Here is a 21792-nt window from a genome sequence, read left to right on the forward strand (position 1 = left end):
CTTCATAATCCTCACCACCATCACCACTACCACCCTCACCACCTTCACCACTACCATCCTCACCACCATCACCATCCTCACCACCCTCATCATCTTCACCATCATCACTACTACCATCATCACCACCATCACCACCATCACCATCCTTACCACCTTCATAATCCTCACCATCACCACCACTACCATCCTCACCACCATCACCATCATCACCACCACTGCCACCCTCACCACCATCACCACTACCATCCTCACCACCATCACCACCATCACCACCACTGCCATCTTCACCACCATCACCATCATCACCACCACTACCACCCTCACCACCATCACCACTACCATCCTCACCACCATCATCACTACCGTCATCACCTTCACTGCCGGGAATGCAGAGACCTGCTTAGGAAAGCGAAGGACTCCAGGTTTTGGGGGTGGGACTGCCATTTCCCTCTATGCTAAATCCCTTAACTCTGCAGTGTCTGATGGGGATGAAGGCCTGAGCTTGCTTGGAAGTGGAGCCCTCATTTGCTTTTCCCCAACCTGGGTCGTGCATCCTCTTCAAGCTGAAGGCCTTTGACTGATCTGACCCTGAGAGAAGCCCTGTTCCCGCCGCCCGCCACCTCACTGTGTAGCTGCCTGCTCCCTCTGCTAAGGGAGTCGTGGCCTCCCTGACACAGACCGCCCAGCTGCGTGGAGCTTGGAGCTGGGACATCTGGCGAGGCTCTGCCTGAGCTCCAGGAAAGCCCTCGGGGTGCTGGGGATTAGCCGGCTTTGGGTCGGCCTCAGCATCTCTCCCCCTGTGGCAGCCACTTTCCACAGAGTCCTCTTGATCTCTTGGAATCCAGATTAAATTCCGATAATGAGCCGAGCTGGAGGCCTTCCATGGCCCTCGGGCTCAGCTTGCAGCTGGAGAAGCGTGTTGGGGCCGCCCTTGGCCTGCTGTAGGGAGAGTGGGGGCAGAGAAGCAGGTCTGGGGAAGGTGGCCTTGGCTTCAGAGGCCTTGCTGGGGAAGAGGTGTGGCGGGAGGTGCTAAGGGATTAGAGTCTTGCCCTCCTTTTCTGAACCCTGGACCAGGGGCTGGGCAGTGGGGCTCAGCTTTCAGGAGCTGGTCCCACTTCTCTCCCTTTTGGCTCTAGCTTTGGTTCCAACTCAGGGCGAAGGTGTTGGTCCCGAAAGCTCACAGGTTTCATTTGTGGAACTTGGACGTTTTCCAGCCTTCCCCTTCCCCTCCCCTCTCCTTGTGGGTCCACACTTTGTCCCCGCAGCGCTGCCCCACCTGTAGGAGATGCAGCTGGTCAGTGAGACACGGGGGGCAGCCGGCCAGCAGAATCCCCTCATGGGGACTCCGTCACTGCCAAAGTCAAGATGAAACTGGCAGCTGGATAAAAAATGTCCCTCGGTGTGTCTCAGGGACTTTGGCTGCCAGGAGGGTGACCTCAGAGGGACACGGTGAAAATGCATGTTCCAAGTCAGATGGCTGGGGTGCGGCCTGAGCTTCTGTGTGTCTGACAAGCTCCCAGGGGAAGCGATGCACAGAACTGGGAGAGGAACTGCTGGGGGAGAGGACGTCCCACTGTTTGGGGGGTGGGAGTTGGGTGTGGGCGGAACACTGCAGTCTCCATGCCCCGGGGCAGCCCCAGGGTGCTGGGTCATCAGACCCTTCCCAAGTCTGTCGTGTCAGGACTTGGTAAGGAGACTGCTTCTTATCTGACTTCAGTCACTGTGAGCAGTGGACAGAGGGACACGGTCGCATTGCAGGGCGCTTCACCTTCATTGAGGACCTTGGAGATGACCCTGCAGCGACTTGATATCCCCATTTCCCAGGTGTAGCGACTGGCTTAGAGAGGGGAGGTTATTTACCTGAGACCCCACAGCTCCAACAGGGCAGACCTGGGACTCAGCCTCAGGTCTCTTGGATTCCAGGGCTCGCGTTCTTGGTCACAGCAGCACCCTGGAGGAAAGAGGCTCAAACAGGGTGACTCCAAGTTCCCGGCTGTGGTCCTGACCCTTGGCTGTTCATTAGAATCACCTGCATAACCAGGCCTCCCAGGCAGCTCAGTGGTAAAGAATCCGCCTACCGATGCAGGAGACGCAGGTTCGATCCCTGGGTCAGGAAGATCCCCTGGAGGAGGAAATGGCAACTCAATCCAGTATTTTTGCCTGGAAAATTCCATGGAGAGAGGAGCCCTGTTCATGGGGTCGCAGAGTATGTTAACACTCAGTCGTGTACTGAGTATGCACAGTAGCAATAGCCGTAACCTGACTCTGGCTACAGTGGGGTTTGGGGTGCAGCTGGGCGTCAGGATTTTTTAAACTCCCAGGTGGTTCACTGGGTAGCCCAAGCTGAGAACAGTTGTCTGAGCTCTCTCTTCTCCCTCCTCTGTGGGCCGTCACACGTGCCCAGGAGAGCAAGTGGGAGAGACTCCAGGCCCCCAGACTCGTTCTCTTTGCTTGGTCTCTCAGAGAAGACTGTCCCCCTCCCGAGTGTGGCTCAGGCCCTGGTTGACAGCTCAGTGGCACAGGGGCAGGGGCAGGCTGAGTGGAGAGGTCCTGTCGGGCTCTGGTTGTAGAGGCTTCCAGGAGCTCCTGAAGTTTTCTTGCTCCCACAGAGGGCCTACGTGCCTGGTTCTGCGTCTCCTGGCTCTCACCTCGCACCACAGCACCTCCGCCCCAGGGCGTGAGCTCTGGTTTTGAGCTATTTTCTTGGGAGTTGCTGGTTCAGCTCCCCAGAGGGCAAAGAGGGAGCACTGGCTATCCAGGCATGGCTGGAATGTCCTAGAAAGTCAGGGGACAGTGGCCTGGTCCAGGGCACCCAGGCACTCCTGGTCGCCTTTCTCCAGGCCCCCCTCCAAATCCCTGCACAGAGCAGCTTCAGCAGGACCCAGGGGCCCTCAGAGTCTACTCACGTGCCTAAAGGGATTGTGCTGGAAAAAACCTGCATCCAGCGGTCCCCCTGCTGAGTGGACACCAAGCTCGGTCCAGCTGAAGTTGTGCTGGTCAATCGCAGTTGGCCTGCCTTGCTCTGCAGCCCGGGACCACTTGTCTGTTGGCCCTCTGTCATGTGGGCTAGGGCAAATGTGGGCCTTGATGTCTTTTAAAATCTTTGTGTCTTCCATTTCCTTTTGTAACTCATCCCCAAACTGGCTTCACAGGGGAAGACACAAGTCAGTGGTGGCAAATTCTTTGCATCTAGTGCTTCCAAGTTGCCCCCACCCTCTCTTAAGTCCTCATGACATCCTCAAGACATCTTATTCTCCCATTTTGTGGATGGGGCATAGAGAGGTCAGATGACCTTCCCGAGGCCACACACTAAATGTGGAATTCAAAACCAGGCATCAAGTAAAATTTCACGTGCTAGGTCCACCCCCTCCCCCCGACGTCCTCCACCCCCCCCCACCCTCCCCAGAATTCTGATGTAACACGTCCGAGTATCCCCAGAGTGGACTTGTTCCCTGTTCTTTCCTGCTTCTTTGAGGATCTGAGGGACCTTGTGGGAATCCTGTCATCTGTTCAGTGTGGGTGGAGACTCCTGCCCTGCCTCCTCTCCCAGGACGATGCTTTGCTGGTGTGGGAGTCCCCAGAGTGAGCAGGTGGCAGCTGAGACACCTTTCTGGGAGAGAAGATTACAGATAGAGATGCTGAGGAACCTTTGTAAGGAGTTTCTTCTCTGCCTTGTTCCTGTCACTGCATGGATTGAATGCTTAATGAATGTGAAGGTCAAGGTGATCAAGTGTCCCATGAGGCAGCCCCTTGCAGACCCACCTCATAGAAAGGGCTGCTTCTTTACATCTTGTTTGTTTGGCCGATGCCTTCTGAATTCGCCATGTAATCTGCACGCTCCGGTCTGGCTAACACCTCTCGGAACTGAGGGAGTTGTCTGTCTTTGCCCGACGGTGACGATGACAAAGCTGATTGCTCAGAGCTCGCAGTGTGCTGTCACTGTCCTCCCATCCCAAGCCCCTAAGGGAAGTACCACCATTCACCCCATTTTGCAGGCCAGGGAACTGAGGCGCAGAAGCAGGTTAGGGATTAAGGAAAGGACATTTGTATCTGTCCCTGATCATATCTGGTTTTCCTCCTTGGCTGGTGGATACACACATCCCTTTCTCTTCATGGCAATCCTAGGAATTGGGTAATGGGAGGGAAACATTTTCTGCACAAGGAAACTGAGACCGAGAAGACAATAGAGCTGCCCCGCTTGTCTCAGAGATGCTGTCTGGACAGTCAGTGAAGACCAGGGGCTTGGGATCCGCATGGACTTGGGTGACTCATGAGCCCCCATGAGCCTCACTGGGCCTCAGTCAAGATCTGAGGGGGAGTGTGGAGACCATCGTGGTGGCTCAAGAGCAGAGCCAGAGACAAACTCTCCATGAGGACAGGCATCTGGTGTGCTTTGCTCGTTGTTCCATCTTTTGTGCTTGGAACCTGGCGTACAGTAGGTGCTCAGCAAGACACATAAGCATGAATGGAGCTAGAGGGATCTAGCCTCCTAGCCATGGGCTTCCTGAATGGACTAATGGTAGCAACCTTTTTCACGAGGAGTCTTAGCACCAGGCGCAGGGGCTGGCACAAGGCTATGTGAAACAGGTACCTGCTGGCGTCCCTCTCTCACTTCCCGAGCCTCTAGCCTTGGGCTCATCCATCCTCGCAAACCTTCCAGTGCGTTCTCTCTTCCAGAACTGAAACCCGAGAACACCTCTCTTGCAATCTTCCTTCAGCATCTGAGCCCAATTTCCAAAAAGTGAAAATTGCCCATAATTATAATACTTTTCGATCCCAGGGAAGTTTCCCTGTGATGATTATAATTATATTATTTTGAGTTAGTGTGCCAGTGGGTACCCAAGGGTGTGTTGGTTCTTGTTTGCAAGTAGGGGACATGTCAGCCTGTGTGCCCTGGCCCCGGGTTCCCTATGCTGGAATGAATTTTGGAAGAATGGGCTTCAGTATTGGGGGCTGGCTGTATAACTTGATCCCGGTGCTTTAATTCCAAAAGCACTTCATACTTGGACCTCTGCTCGTCTATAGGAGTCTGTTTTTCCAAATGTATTAACATCTGTGTTTCATATCAGGGCCTGTAATTGCTTTAGCCTTTTTGGCAGGAGACAGAGAGAATTAATATTTTTCAATTTGGTCATGAGCGGTCATCTGTAGCTGGGAAGAAAAGTGCCTGCTCAGATGTGAACTCAGCAAGGATGGGAAATGCAGGCTCACCAGGAAAGGGATGTTTTAAAGGAGTCACCATGACTAAGGAAGCCCTTGGTTATTTCAAGTTCAGGGTGGAAGTTGGCACTTGGGTAGATGCTCAGAGTACTTCCAAACATTGGCTCCTCCTTTGTCTTCCAACTGCCAGCCCGCAACAGCACCATTTTCTTCTTTTCCCTCTATAGTACCCAGGGCTTTGGGCATTTGGAGGCAATTGGAGGAGCGGATCTTCCCTGGTGGTCCAGTGGTTAAGACTTCGCCCTCCACTGCAGGGGGTATGGTTCAATCCCTGGTCGGGGAGCTAAGATCTTCCACGCATATGCATGTGTGACAAGTTGCTTCAGTCATGTCTGACTCTTTGTGACCCCGGGGGACTGTAGCCTGACAGGCTCCTTTGTCCTGAATTTCCCAGTCAAGAATACCGGAGTGGGTTGCCATGTCCTCCTTCAGGGGATCTTCCCCATCCAGGGACTGAACCTGCATCTCTTGCCTCTCCTGTACTGGCAGATGGATTCTTTACCATTGTGCCACCTGGGAAGCCCAACCACGTACATGAGTTTGGTGCATTTGCTGTATTTAAGGAACCAATGTTGATGCATTATTATTATGAACTGAAGTCAATAACTGACCCAGATTTTCTTGGCTTTTACTCAGTGTCCTTCTGCTCTAGGTCATCACGTGATGTTTGGTCATCACGTCTCCTTAGGCACCTCTTGCCTGTGGATTTCTTATACCTTGCTTTTTCCTGGTGACCTTGACAATCAGTCAGCTTTAGACAGAGCATTTAACCATAATTCTCTGCTACTGTTGCTTGTCTGTCTCAACCTTACCTCTTTCAAAATCCAACTTGACACCCGTATCCTCCAAACCTGCACACAGGTGGTCAAGATCGCCGGGTCCTCAGCCTGTGGCCTCTGGGGCCTTCAACCATTGCACCCCTGGTGCCTGACACACATGCTGTGGTTCCTCTTCTTGAGTGAAAACTCAAGATGATGAGATGATGAGAGCCTTTAAGGGAGTAGGATTTTAAATTTTGGGGGCTCTTCCTCAGAGCCTAGCTAGGGACTTTTTAAAGATGACACTTGGGTCCAAAAGCAGATGTCTCATTTCCCCTTGATGCTGTGGGTAAGGGATTTGGGCTTAATCTTTGGCTCCAGGGTTGGGTCCACAGGCTGGGGGAATGGGGGTGCGGGATGGTTTGTGAGTCAGGTTTTCAGGTGGGACAAAGGTTCAAAGGAGCAGCTCCCAGAGAAGCCAGTCCTTGTTGAAGGAAGAAAACTAGGGTGTCTCCTTGGAGAGCATCTTCCAGCAGAGCCCTTGGAGAACGTCTCCCAGCATTACACATGTAGGGCGGGCTTCCCTCACATGTCAGTTGGTAAAGAATCTGCCTGCAATGCAGGAGACCCCGATTCAATTCCTGGGTTGGGAAGAGCCCCTGGAGAAGGGAAAGGCTACCCACTCCAGTACTCTTGGGCTTCCCCTTGTGGCTCAGCTGGTAAAGAACCTGTCTGCAGTGAGGGAGACCTGGGTTCAATCCCTGGGTTGGGAAGATCCCCTGGAGAAGGGAAAGGCTACCCACTGCAGTATTCTGGCCTGAAGAATTTCATGGACTGTACAGCCCATGTACAGTCTTTTGGGGTCACAAAAGTCAGACATGACTGAGAGACCTTTACATGTGCAGGGGTCGGGGCACATCCCTCCTCCTTCCTAGGAGAAGAATCCATGAGGTCCGTAGTCTTGATTCCTATAAGAGGGACCACCCACTGGCTTCCCCTTCATCCCTGGGTCTTCTCTCCAAGGCCCCACGCCCACAGGCACCCCTACAGATCATCACGGGGACGGAATTCCTGGCTGCCCAGGATGGGCACACCTGCTGTGTTGACCTCACCAGTTGTGACCTGGGACAAGGCCTCCATCCTTCCTCCCTGTGACGGCTGGCTGGAGCCACAGTCTAGACGCTTCTGCTTGGCACTGCCCTCTCCTGCCCCAGGGCTTTCTCTGACCCCAGGATGCATGCAACCCACTGTGGAGTCAAGCCCCTGGTGCATCCTTCCGTCACAGGTGGTCAAGGGCAAGTGGATATTGACTCTAGCCTCCTCATGCCCCAGGAAGTAGCATGCAGAGCTGTGTTCAGACAGCATCCGGGGGGCCTGGCGGGTGTGAGCCCCAGATCCCCACAGCTCCATATTTTGACCTTTTTCCATCCCTGCCACACTTCCCACCCCCTTCCTGGTGGTTCCTGGGGTCACTTCTCAGACAAACCACTTGCATTCAAGCCTTTGACTCAGGATCTTCTCCTGAAAGAAAGAAAGAAAGTGAAGTCACTCAGTCGTGTCTGACTCTTTGTGACCCCATGGATTATAGCCTACCAGGCTCTTCTGTCCATGGGGTTTTCCAGACAAGCATACTGGAGTGGGTTGCCATTTCTTCCTCCAGGGGAATCTTCCCAACCCAGAGATCGGACCCGGGTCTCCCGCATTGTGGGCAGACGCTTTACCATTTATCTTCTCCTAGGGGAGGGACAAAATATAACAGAGGACAAGTGTGCCCACCTGGTAAGGCTGGCAGGAGTGCAATGGCATAAGACACGTGTGATACCGGGTACAGCGGGTGTGTCCTCAGGGTGTGTCCTCAGGGGGTGTCCTGCCTGCTTCCTGTCACCTCTCTGCTTTGAGGAGCCGCAGTCTCAGCACCCCTCCCTCCTCTACATCGGGCTATTCGGATCTGGTCTTTGTTTTTGAAAACCTGGACTGTGGTCCTCACAACACTTGCTCTGTCTGCAAACTCCATTGCTGAGTTCATTTCCTTTTTCCCAGCTTCTTCCCAGCTTCTCTTAACTTTTTTGCGTCTGGGTTTGGAATCTTAAAACAGCCTGTGGTTCTTTTTTTTTTTGAAAAAAAAAAAGGTAGGAAAGATGACCCAATATGAGTGTGTTTGTTTATTCCTTGAGTGTGTGCGTGAAGGAGGCTGAATTTACCTTGTGCTATTTCGGGCTGGAGCTGGAGGCTGGAGGAAATGGAGCAACCGGGGAAAGTCTAGAAAGATGAGTCGTCTCGCCCGCCCACCCCCGGGATGCCAGACGCAGGCAGCTGCCTGGCGTGTGGGATTTCCCGTCTCAGAGCTCCACGACATGCCCCACAAGGCCTGGTTGTTCTGGGAGCACCCAGGGGCCTTCATGTCTCACCTCCGAGTTCTGAAATCCCCAGCATAGCTCACTTCTCAGTGTTTGGTTTCTTTAGGGATCATACCCAGGATGAACAGAATTCCAGACCACCAGTTTTCTGGGAATTCTGTGGTCCAAACCCTGGAATCTTAAATAAGCAGGAACAAGAGTTGGGTCCCAAAGTAAACTGGAGGTTGACTTTCTTCCTGGTCGAGGTCCCCTGCCTGTCTGTGTCCTCTGGGTTTCTCCTGACAACATGCAGATCAAGGAACTGACCTTGACCAAGGGCTGAGGGCACAGAAGTGGAGGAGGTAAAGCCTAGGCGGCCAGGCAGCCTCCACCTGGGGTGGGCAACTACCCAGGCAGGCCCCGTGCAAGGTGGGGGCCATGGAGGTGCCTGGGCACGGACCAGCCTGTGTGACCAGGCAGCCTGGTGCCCATGAGCTGAAATAGGACTCCCGGTGGGTGTGGAATGGATGGTGGGTCTCTGGAATCTCTGGAGGCACTTGTGTGGGTGCATGCTCAGTTGCTCAGTCGTGTCCGACCCCATGGACTGTAGCCTACCAGGCTCCTCTGTCCATGGAATTTCCGGCACAACGGCACAATAATACTAGAGTGAGTTGCCGTTTCCTCCTTCAGGGGATCTTCCCAACCCAGGAATCAAGCCCGTGTCTCCTTCACTGCAGGCGGATTCTTTACTGATTTCCCACAAGAGAAGCCCAGAGGCACTCAAATCATTAGAAACAACATTCACTCTTCCTTTTTTTTTTTTAGTAACATAAAACTACAGAAAGTGACACCAGAAACCCTCCTTGCCTGAAAAGAAACTCCGATTAGCAGCACATTCATTCAAAGGTCTTTGAGACCTACTGTGTGCTGTGCTGGTTGCTAGATCCTGGGGCTCCAACAGAGGTGAGCAAAGCAGGACTGGTTCCTGCCACTGAGGAGCTTACAGTGTGCTGGGGTGAGAGGAAAACCTGAGAACCATACGAGCACATTTCAGCTCCAACCTGAGTGCTGGAAAGGAGAGGATGTGAGGCTGGATGAGGATGCGCCCATCAGGCAGGAGCCTCACTGGGGGATTGCAGGGTGTCCAGGTGTGACAGGGGAAAAAGGACAGGGAACAGTGTTCCAGGCAGTGGGAACAGCATGGACCATGGCCTGGAGTGGGTGGAGTCTGGCCCAGATGAAAGCTTGAAAGGAGGCTGGGGTGTTTGGAGCCCTGGGGGGCAGACAGAAGAACACTGGGGTGGGAGCAGGAGTTGGAGGGGCATGGGGACCAGACCCCCCCAGAGCCTATAGGAAGGGTGACAAAATGCCCCCCTGTTCCCACCTGGAGTTAACAGTGCCTCCTTTCTCTCCCCAGTGTTTCCCAGTTTGGGAACATCCTCTCCTTTTTCATGAAACACAGCGGGGAATTTGGCTTTTTTATTCTAAGAGCTAATAAAGGGCTTAGGGCAGGGTGGTGATCTGTTCAGAATGGAGGTTCTGAAGGCCCAGCAAGGCTACTGGGGATGGAAGCAGGGAGGGACCAGAAAGGTGGAAAGAGGATGCTGAGATTCCTTTAGGTGGCTGCTCTCCCTCCAACCCAGGAGCTCTGTAAGCTCCCCTGAGCCTCACTCTCCTGCCTGTGAAAGGGGCCAACAGGACTTGCCTCTTAGGTATTGTGGGGTTCAATGGGCCGTTTCCATGCCAGGCCTGTTCTAAGTCTACCGCCTCTTGGAGGGGCAGAACAATGTGGTTGTGAGTGAGCTCTGCTGTACCCTAGAGCCTTGAGCCTTCAGCTCCATGCAGGCACCTCAACTATCTCAGTTAATGCATCCTTAGAATAGTCCTCATCATTATCCCCACTTTACAAACAAAAGAGCCTTCCCAGGGTCACTCTGCGGGTGATTTGATTTCAACTTTCCTAGGACCCAAAGCCTTTCGCCACATTCCTACATCCCTGACCTCCTCAGAGTATGATCTACCCTGGGGAGAATCTTGAGCTCCACTTAGATCTCCTGGCTATTTTCTCCAGCTGGTAGCTATATCCCATTTTTAGTTCCAGTCCTCATTGCTGTCCACCACAGGCCCCCATGATCTGCATGTGTACGTAAGTTCAGAGCCTCTGCAAGCACTCTCCATGGCGAGAGGAGACAGTGCTTTGCAGCAGGATCTCTTAGTTCAGTCACTCAGTCATGTCCAACTCTTTGCCACCCCATGGACTGAAGCACTCCAGGCTTCCCTGTCCATCACCAGTTCCCAAAGCTTGCTCAAACTCATGTTCATTGAGTTGATGATACCATCCAACCATCTCATCCTCTGTTGTCCCATTCTCCTGCCTTCAATCTTTCCAGCATCAGGGTCTTTTCCGGTGACTCAGTTCTTCCCTTCAGGTGGCCAAAGTATTGGAGTTTCAGCTTCAGCATCAGTCCTTCCAATGAATATTCAGGACTGGTTTCCTTTAGGATTGACTGGTTGGAGACTCTCAAGAGTCTCCCTGCAACACCACAGTTCAAAAACATCAATTCTTCAGCGCTCAGCTTTCTTTATAGTCCCAAGAAGTATATATAGTTTGTTTATAGTCAAGGATCTCTCAGAGCCTTTCAAGAGCTGATGTGCATCGTGAAATCTCTTAGTGCTTTCTGGTGCTTTCTTTTGGTGCTTTCTGGTCTGGAACTTTGTGATCTTCAACCTGTTCATTTTCCTCTCTCGATACTTTATTTGTGGGAGACAGTTTCTGAGAGCTTGGCAAACTGCAAATCCATCCTCTTGCAAATGGGGCAGCGGAGACCCAGACCTTAATGACTGCTGATCTGCATCCTGACTTTGATAACATAGGCCTCTAGGGCTCTGGGAAGGAGTGTTCTTGACCCTCCTGTGAATGCCCTGGTAGGTGGATGGGGAAGGGAAAAGAGGAGGGAGACAGACAGACAGACAGTCCTGGGGTGGGGAAGCTGTGGGCTGGTGACTCGTGCTCTGGCTGCGGGAGGATATTGTGCTTTAGTGTGTGTATTTTTCCACCTTTCTCCCCAAATGACTTAATTTTAGGCTTCCTGTATAGGCGCAGCCTTAAGAAATAAAAAAGTTTAAAAAAAGCCTTGGACCTCCCTGACTTCATCTTCCCGTCCTGGGGTCACCAGGGACTGTCTGGGTGACTTGGAAGAAAGATGGGGCATTCCCTGAAGCCCAGTGGGGTGCTGGGATCTGGGCTGGGTCCTCCCCTGCCTGGAGGGGCACTCCCAGGACTGAGAGCCTCAGGGCGGCCACGCCCCACTTCCTCTGTGGGCTCCTTTGATCTCCTTCCTGCTTCCCTGCAGGGCTGGTGTTTGCCGGCTGGGCTGACTCCAGGTGCCTGGTGGCGGGGCTGCTGCCTTCCCAACCTGACTCACCCTTAGCAGCGCCGTGGCCTGCTGCCCCTCCATGACATCGAGTTAGTCTGGGAAAGCTCTGGCCTCTCCATCGCTCACTGCCTTCTGAGGAGTGTTCTCGAGGCCCAGAAACCATTTACAACATGCAAGGTTTTAAAGGTAAAATGTCCAGCCCTGCAGTTTCCCAAAGAGCCATAGGGTGAGGGTGAGGGTGAGGGTGAGGGTGAGGATCAGAGCAGGGCTGAGGGAGAGTCTATGTTCTGTGCTTAGTTGCTCGGCCGTGTCTGACTCTTTGTGAACCCCATGGACTGTAGCCCGCCAAGCTCCTCTGTCCATGGGGTTCTCCAGACAAGAATACTGGAGTGGGGATCTTCCCAACCCAGGGATCAAACCTGAGTTTTCTGCATTGGCAGGTAGATTCTTTACCACTGAGCCACCTGGGAAGCCTTAGGGAGAGTCTACCCAAAGCCATTTGTTTCCATTCCCTGCTTAAAACTCTTGCCAGCCGCCCAGCTCTCCCAGCATCAGAACCTTCCTGTGGCCAGAGGCCGCCCTGCAGGTTCGTGCCACCGCCCACCCCTGTGCTTATTACCAAGCTCCCGCAACCCCTTCATGGTTGCCTCTCTCAGGAGACTTTGCACATTCTGTTCCCTCTGTTGGAACACACTTCCTGCCCTGGGCTACATCAGCCCTGCTCACCCTTCTGGCCTCCCTCAGGAGACACTTTTCAAGGAATGACCTCCCTGGACAGCCTCATCCCTCGAATCTGATGCTTTCCTTTGTCTTGCTCACCCTGAGGGTCCTTCCTCAGGGTTTACTTGTCCTCAGGTGGGATGCACTCACAGCCCCTGGACCGTAGTTCGTGCTCCTGCCTGCAGAGCCTGGGGGCCAGAGGAATCCTCAGGCTTCCCATCCAGCCAGTTTCAGGCTTGTGTTCCCAGGAGCTAAGTGTGTGCAAAGTGTTAATGATTTCTCCGAGGCCCTGGTCGGAGCGGTTGGCATCTTGCATCCTGCGTGGGGCTCTACTGCTCCAGAAATGGGTCGTGGGCGAAGGCCCTCCTTGAGATCACAGTCTCTAAATAGTCTCTAAGGAACCACAGGGCAGAAAAAAAAAGCCGGGAAGGGGCAGAAAGAAAAGGACTTTCCACCTTCCCACGCTGGAGATTTTAAAATACCCACTTTTCCGTCATGGTAGGACTTTCCAGAGGGAGGTGGGTTGAGATGCTGGAAACTGGGTCAGGTGATGGTATGGGCTTCCTCCTGCTTCCCCCTGTGGGTTAAATTTCAGCTCTCTCCTGGGTGTCCCTGGGAGGGGGAGCCTACAAGCCCCAGCAGTACTCTGACCCCAGTGAAAAGTGAAGGTGTTAGGTAGGCAGTCAATTTCAGACTCTTTATGACCCCAGGGACCATAGCCCACCAGGCTCCTCTGTCCATGGAATTCTCCAGGCAAGAAAACTGGAGTGGATTGCCATTCTCTTCTCCAGGGGATCTTCCTGACCCAGGAATCGAACTCAGATCTCCTGTATGACAAGCAGACTCTTTGCCATCTGAGCCACCAGGGAAATCCACGGTGTCCCCAGGCCGGTGGTTAAATATTGACACCCCTCCCCACCACAGAATTGGGATCACTGGTGGTTTGTGCCTCACACAGAGCAAGGATTTGGGGGAGCCTGGGTTTCAGGAAGGGAGAAGTCTGCTTTCGGGGTCTCCCGATGTTTCTTTCGTTGGAAGGTTAAGTTTGTTTCCCAGCCCGGCTGCCTCTGTGAGCCTGGAGGAGTGGGCAGAACTGTCCCCACCCCAAAGAGGAGGTGAAGCCAGGCCAGCCACCGTGCCGGGGTTTGCTCCACTGACCCAGTAAAACATGAAAATATGCAAACTTGTACTGTCTCACTTCTTTCAGAAACAGATGGTGCTTGCTGACTTGAGCCAATGTTGATTTGTGTGTAGAGGAGAGAAACACCCTTCACAAGGAACTGTTGCTGCAGCTCCGGAGAATTTGTGTTTAGGTTCCCTACATATAGGTGTGTCAGCTTAGAAAAAGTTGTTAGCATCATGACACTGTGCTCTATATTTTGAACTTAGCTTGGCTTTATTCACTTTTTAAAATATGGCTTCACTGAGATATAATTCACATACCATCATCTAGTCAACCTTGTAAAACGTATTATTCATTAGTTTTTAGTATATTCAGAGTTGTGTTGTTTAAGGGGCTTTCCCAGTGGTTCAGTAGTAAAGAATTCGCCTGCCAATGCAGGAGACACAGTGACGCTAGTTCGATCCCTGGGTCAGGAAGATTCCCTGGAGTAGGAAATGGCAACCCACTCCAGTGTTCCATGGGGTTGCAAAGAGCTGGATAGGACTTAGCGACTAAACAACAAACAGCAGTGGCTAATGATGTTGACCCTCTGTTTGTGTCTTTACTGGCCATTTGTGTATCTTTAAAGAAATGTCTGTTCAAATTGGCCTCCTCCATCTTTGGAATCAGGCTAGCTTTACAATATAGCGTCTCAATTTGCCTCTTGGGTTTTCTTGACCAGTTTGTATATGAAGCAATTTTCTCTTAATAATTTGGTGAACTTGGTAAAAATACATATCAAACCATCTGGGTATGGATTGGGGAAGGTGTTTTACTCCTATTTCAATTCACTAGTACATATTGAGTAACTTGACTCGAATTTTCTATTTCTTTTTTTCTTAACCAGTGTTCGCATATTATATTTTCCCAGAAATTTGCAAATTACACATCCTGTTTATGACACCTTCTTACTTAATACCTTATATCCCCCTTGTCAACAAGTACATCCTTTGATGGAGCTGTGAAGCTCTGGGATGTGCTCTCTGTTCTCACATGTCTGTCCCTCTCAGTGGATGGTTAGTTGTCCGTTTTTCTGTTCTGAACAGCGTGACTGTTGTTTGGGTTCTATCTCTGTGGTGAACAAGCCACCCACAACGCAGTGGCTAGAACAACAGTCGTTTAATTGCTCAGGAATTTGGGCAGGGCTCAGCCGGGCAGTTTTTCTACTCTTGATAGTGTCTGTTGCAGTCCCCAGTAAAGCTGGGAGCTTGGCTGGGGCCGGAACGCCCTAGATGCACCTCCCATGAGGGCTGGTTTGGTTTCTTTCTTTTTCTCCCCTCGTAGGCCCTCCTGCTCCACAGCCTCTGCCCTGTTCCCCTTCTGTGCCTTCTCTCTCCCCAGTAGAGGAGTCAGGGTTGCCAGTCCAGTGGGCAGCAGAGCAGATCCGAGATGCCTTTTGTGTTCTTGCCCTGGACATGGCAGGGCCTCCTTCCCACTGGTCCACAGCGAGTCAGATGGTCACTGCAGCTGTGAGAGGTGTGAGCAGACTTCCCAATTTACGAGAGCGCTGCACATGGGGAGGGAGAGGAGGAATTGTTGATGGCATGTTTGCAGACAATGCACCACTGTGAACATCCTGATACACTTTGATGAATGTTGGCGTCAAAGGTGAACGCTGTTTGAGTGGATATGTGGTCTGTTGTTCTGGGGATCTTAGGAAATCACATAAGGACTGGGACCAGGATAAAGTCCCCATCCTAGAATTTCTTACTGTCTAGCAGGGACTGTGCACCAACACTGGCATGACTTGGAGTAACTATAGCAATGCTCCAAGAGCCTTGGGAGTTTGTCCTTAGAGTAATCTTCCCTCAGCTCCCTCACCTGCTGCAGGAGAGGGCATTCTGGCCATTTTACAGAGGAGGAAACTGAGGCTCTGCAGTCAACTGGCTTGCCCTACTTGCTTCCTGCATTCCCTGCTGCCTGGACTTCATCCCATGCCCCTTCTCTAATATTTTCTCTGCTCCCCACAATGTTGTGACAATAACATGCATCGTGCAGAACTGAACAACCTCCTGATCTCTTGCCCCCTTGGTGAGAGGGTGAGCTAAGGAGGTGACGAGGCTTAAGTGCCCAAGTCCTCAGGTCACGCTTCCAGCACTGTGTCCTAGTTCTCTCACTTATAAGGTTTATCAATGTGGACTTTTGGCCTCCCCTCACTAAACCTCACTCTACTCATGTATAAAATGGGAACAATAACCTGATTGTTGGAGATCAGGGAGCTGGTGCACAGAACGCACCTAGATTCTCAGCAGTGGCAAAGGGGAGAGAGGGCATTTAGGTTCCCTGAAATCCAGGTGGCATTAGTGGCAAAGAATCCGCCTGCCAGTTGAGAAGCTGTAAGACACGAGTTCAGCCCTTGGGTTGGGAAGATCTCCTGGAGAAGGGCATGGCAACCCACTCCAGTATCCTTGCCTGGAGACTCCATGGACAGAGGAACCTGATGGGCCACTGTCCACGGGGTTGCAAAGTGTCGGACAGGACTGAGGTGACTTGGCACACACAGGGTCCCCACCCTGACTGTCCAGGTTCTGCTCTCACCTGGGCTGAGTCAGGGGGGGTCGGTGTGTTTGTGGTGAATACACATGTCACAAAGGGCTTGTTCCTTCCTCCTGGTGGAAGAGCCATTGTGTTCTAATAAGATGCTCCAGGTGGTGTCGAGAAATTCGCACTTTCCCAGCCATCTGTCTGGACATGGATGCTGAGTGATTTCTTACTTGTCCTGTTCATGGGGCCAACCTGGGGCTGAGCCCTCTGTCTCAAAGCAGAGCCTGTATGAGCACCCCACTCTCCCGCCTCGACAGGGCTGTCCTGTCCCAATGCCTTCCACGAAGGCTTGGCTCTTCCCAGAAAGGCTGGAACACATGGCGAACCAGGACTCAGGGGAGGGAGACTGCGCTCGCATGCACGTTGATTCACTATGAGTCAACACTCGCCTGTAACATCTGGCCCTCAGTGTCCCGGCTGTAATAAGAGAACGTTTAGTATCGTTTGGCAAAGCGCTCTCTCTCCAGAGGTCTGAATCTGTTCCCTGAGTTACTATTCATTGTTTTACTGTCCATCAGGGCCTATCCGGATATCTGGTCACATTTTCCTGCAAATAACAATGTTCTGGCAAAGACGCCACCCAGGTTGATGACTTCTGTGCTGCAGTGTGGAGGTTTCCTGCTGGGGCCCTGGGAGCCTGAGCGAGTGAGGGGGTTGTTTCGGAGTGTGTTTCTTCTCTCATCTGTTAATTGTTGAGAGCAGCGAGCTGGTTCGTTGACAGTCTTGATAACTCTCCATAGCTAGGAAAGCCATCAAGGCAAATTGGAGATGAAGACAGTGGAAATTCTCACTTGGAATCTGTGTGAACATCCTTCTCCAAGTCAATTTTGAAGCTACATCTGAAAGGGCCCCTGGGAAAAAAATAGAAGTAAATGGGTCACAGAAGACTGTCTCCTTATCTTAATTCAGTTTGGCCGTGAAAGTTAAACAGCATCCTCAAAATGTTCTGTGGCTCTAAAAAGTCTTCCTTGCTCCTCTGATCTCTCTGTATTACAGAGGCAGTGAATGTCCTACAGTCACAAGAGACTGTGGTTTGGCTGACTAAGAGACAAGGCACCATCTTGTCTTGTGGCTCTGCTTCTTGTCCATGAGCTTGGAAGTCGTATCTCAGTCACATGCATGGTGGTGGTGGTTTAGTTGCTCAGTCGTGTCTGGTTCTTTGCAACCCTGTGGATGGTAGCCTGCCAGGCTCCTCTGTCCATGGCATTTCCCAGGCAAGAATCCTGGAGTGGGTTGCCATTTCCTTCTTCAGGGGATCTTCCTGACCCAGGGATTGAACCTGGATTTCCTCCATTGCAGGCAGATTCTTTACCAACTGAGCCATGTAATTTCCCAGGAAAATTAGATTCCCCCCAGTATGAAAAAGATTGTCAATACCTTGGAGCAGGAACTGGTTGGATGCTGTTCATCACTGTACCCACTGCCTGGTACAGTATAGGAGCTCAGATGTACTAACTGACTGTCAAAGGACTCAAAACATTTGTTTTGAATTCTTGTAATTGAAAGTTGCAAAAGGGACATTATGATATCTTATATACTAGAATTCTACTGTCTAGGAATGTAAAAATGCTTTCATCCATCCATCCATCTTTCTTCTATTCATCCATCGTTCACCATCATCCATCCTTTCATCCATCTTCCATCTATCCAACCCACCATCCACCTTCATCCATTCACCCTTCATCTGTACGAGGTCAATTGTGGTTTTAACCATTTTGCTACTACAAGTCTGAGGAAGAGAACTAAAGTACTCCCTCTACTAATGATGTTAGTCTGGGGGTCCACTTCCTAATGCTTGGTGGCCTCATGAAGAAATTATATAGTGTGGAAATGAGGAGCATCTCTGCACTGGTGCTCAGTTGCCAGTGCTGAAGCCCCTGGTCTAGCATCTTCCTGGCTAAGTGACCTTGGGCGAGTCATGGTTTTATCATGGATCCATCAGAGATGGTAACACCCCCACAATTTAGTGTTGTAAGAACTGAACGAGACAACATGTGTAGAGCCCTTGGGACAGTGCCTGGCAGGTGGTGAATAAGTGAACAAGGGTGAACTTCTGTCCCCTGAGACTTCTAGCATCATGGAGATGGCGAGATTCCTGCCTTGCTGTGCTCTGTCCCACTGGTATCCCCTCAACATAGATGTGGTTGTTCATTCACTCAGGCGTGTCTGACTCTCTGCGATCTCCTGGACTGTAGCACACCAGGCTTCCCTGTCTTTCACATCTCCCGGAGCTTGCTCAAACCCATGTCCATTGAGTCAGTGATGCCATCCAACCGTCTCATCCTCTGTCACCCCCAACAAATCTGAAGGGCACGTCTGTCTCCTAGCAGCTGCTTGTCTCCTCTGTGTATCTCTTTACCCCCGTTCTGCACTCTGTCTCCCATCAGGGGTCTCCATGGCTGGATCTTGGTCAGATGAACGCACTTTGTCGGGAGAGAGACTGGCAGACCCCCTGCCAGCTCCCCCACTCACAAAGTCCTCCCACGCACCAGTGGCTGACTGACTGATGGGGGTGACCGAGCCACGACCTGCTGACCTGGAGCCTGCGTCTCTCTCCTCTCTTGCAGGGAGTCCGACCTGTTCCTGCTCGACAGCCGCACCCTCTGGGCCTCAGAGGAGGGCTGGCTCGTTTTTGACATCACGGCCACCAGCAACCACTGGGTGGTCAACCCGCGGCACAACCTGGGCCTGCAGTTGTCGGTGGAGACTCTGGACGGTAAGCCCCCGGCCAGCACCCAGCACGTGCTGATGCAGCCCGCAACTGTAGATCCCGGGGGGATCTCAACTCATGTCTATTAGGACCAAGTTTCCTCTGCTCCCTCCCTCATCAGCACTTCCCGTCCAGCCTTCTAATCCAAATAAAAGCAGTCCCTACCCCTTTTTCATATGGCATTTATACTGTTGGCCAAAGCTGGGTTGGGTAAGGCCTCATTGCTCCAAGTGTGGCTTCAGAGCAGCACAGGTTGCCCCCCCGGCCCCCGCCATTAGAAACGCACTCTCTGGTCCATCCCAGGCCTGCCCTATCTGAACCTGCACTTCAGCTGAGCCCCTAGTGATGCTCGCACATGCAACATCTGAGCTGTGCTGATGCAGGCCCCTCAAACTCAGGACACAGGACATCCTGGGATGTCCTGGGCTGTGTAGGATGTTTCATGGTATCCCTGGCCTCTCCCCACTAGAAGCCAGTAGCCTCCCCCACTTGTGACATGAAAAATGTCTCCAGATATTGTCAGATGTCCCCTGCAGGGCAAAATCACCCCAGTGAAGGACACTGCACTGGTGTGAGGCCTGAACCCCCTTCCAAGAGACTGAATGTAGTGCCGAATCCTGAATACTTGGAGAACCTACTGTTTGCCCTCCCCCAGAACCTCTCCCACATGCCATGGCCCTGTTTTCTGAGAAGGGCAGACAGGGAGGCAAGAGGAGCAGTAGGGTGGGCCCGGCTGTGTCAATTTCTCCTTCCACAAAGTCTATTTCTTATGAAGTGGGGTGGTTTTAGGATGTGTGATGTCTTCCTTACACCAGTTTTTAAAAAGTTATATTTCAGTGTGTTATGTTGTGTCAGTTACTCAGTTGTGTCCAACTCTTTGTGACCCCCATGGACTGTAGCCCACCAGGCTCCTCTGTCCATGGGATTCTCCAGGCGAGAATACTGGAGTGGGTTGCCATGCCCTTCTCTAGGCGATCTTCCCGACCCAGGGATTGAACCTGGGTCTTCAGCATTGCAGGAGGGTTCTTTACCGTCTGAGACGCTAGGGAAGCCCATATATTAGTACAGGTATTAAACAATGCATGTTCCAGGCTCAAAGTTTAAGTTCCAGATGTGTGCAACGCTGAATAGTTTCCCTCTGACGTCCTTCCTCCAGCTTCTGCATTCCGCCTCCCAGAAGCAGCTATGTCTGAGTTATTGAGTACTTCCCTTGTGACTCAGCTGCAATTTGGGAGACCTGGGTTTAGTCCCTGGGTTGGGAAGATCACCTAGAGAAGGGAAAGGCTACCCACTCCAGTATTCTGGCCTGGAGAATTCCATGGACTGTATAGTCCACGGGGTTGCAAGGAGTTGGACACGACTGAGCTACTTTCACTTCTTTTCAAGGATGACTTCTGGGTATCTAAGCCATTAAATGTATAGAGTCTGCTTTTTCCTCCCCCGCCCAAATACTGGCGTAGTCTATACAGTGTCCTTCACCTTGCTTTTTTCACCTGACAGTGTATCTCGGAGGCTGGTCTTTTTCCACCATTAAAGAGCTTCCTGTTCTTTAAAGGCTGTTGTGTGTTTGTGTGCATGTGGAGCGAATGTAGCCCTACTGCTCTCTCACTGTGTGACTGTGGACAATTTCCCTAATGTCCCAGAGCCTCCGTTCCTCATCTCCAACACTCAGGTAATGAAAGGGCCTGGGCCATTGGGTTATTCTGAGGTTGAGTGAATTAATACAGAACAGTTTTAAAAATCATGTCCTAAGGTACATAGGAATCCCCTGGGCTTCCTGTGAAAATGCAGATTCTGGTTCAGCAGGTCTGGGGCAAAGAGGAGGCTGTGGTCCAAACGCCCACCGCCCCCCTCCAAGCGATGTAGAGGCTGCTAGTCCCCAGACTGTGCTTTGAGTAGTGAGGACTGAGAAGAGGACTCAGCTCATAATACACATGCCCTAGAAGTTGTTACTACCACCAAAAGTGACTCATCCAGTCCCCCCGTGATGAATGTCTAGAGTTTCCGGTCTTTCAGTCTTACAGACCGGGCTGCAGTCCATATGTCCTTGGACCCTTGAGTGAGTGTAACTCCAGGAACAGTTCCTAAACATGACCTTGTCTGCCTGTAGTTTTGATCAGTATTGTCAATTTACCCTCCTGAGAGGTCATTCCATTTGCACGAGGGCACTGGTGCCCCGTCTTTGTTGGAACGAAGATGCTCAGTCATTCAGTCGTATCCAACTCTGTGTGGCCCCATGGACTGTAGCCTGTCAGGCTCCTCTGCCCTTAGAATTTTCCAGGCAAGAATACTGGTGTGGTATATCCTCCTCCAGGGAATCTTCCCGACCCAGAGATCAAACATGCATCTCCCGCACTGCAGGCGTATTCTTCACCAGCTCTCAAACTTATCTGTCTTGGCTAATCCAATAGATGACACGGGATCTCATAGTTTTGCTTTGCTTTTCTCTCCTCTATGCGAGGCTGAGCCCTTCCTCTAAATTTGTCGTTTCTTCCTTGTCCGTCTCCTCTGTCCATTGCTTGCAGAGGGTGTTGAGCATTCTCTGCTTTACATTTTAGGGACATTTTTGTGATCTGAGCTGTAAATATTGTTCCAGTTTTTAGTTTTTCTTTGTACTGTGGTTAATGCTGGGTTTTGCCAAGTAGACTTAGGCAGCGTAGATACATTTTGTAATTTTTTCTCCAGAATTATCTATGGTCACGTGCTGCATGGGAACTGTCACAGAGTTTAGGGCCACGTTTGTCTTCTTTCCAGTCTAGTCTTGCTACTGATGGTTTCCCCCAAGCTTCCCTCCCCCACCAAACCTTCCACTTTCTGTGCCCCTAACACTTTTTAGTGGGGTCCTAGAAGGTACTGTAGTTTCCCATTGTTCCATACCTGATTGCCAAATTATGCACGGTGGACCAAATTCAGCCTCCAGCCTGTTCTGGGGTGCCTGTGAGCTAAGAATTGTTTTCAAATTTTT

General features: G+C 51.7%; 1 protein-coding gene across 1 annotated transcript in view; it reads left to right on the top strand.

Moving 5' to 3' along the window:
- Positions 1–21792, top strand: part of BMP7 (bone morphogenetic protein 7) — an 85395-nt gene that overhangs the window by 38962 nt on the left and 24641 nt on the right. The window contains exon 3 of the mRNA XM_065921742.1: positions 18685–18833. Within this exon, the coding sequence (XP_065777814.1) occupies positions 18685–18833 (149 nt within the window). The remainder of the gene's footprint in view (positions 1–18684; positions 18834–21792) is intronic.

Source organism: Muntiacus reevesi, chromosome 2 (assembly GCF_963930625.1).
Source record: "Muntiacus reevesi chromosome 2, mMunRee1.1, whole genome shotgun sequence".
NCBI classification, from domain to species: Eukaryota; Metazoa; Chordata; class Mammalia; order Artiodactyla; family Cervidae; genus Muntiacus; species Muntiacus reevesi.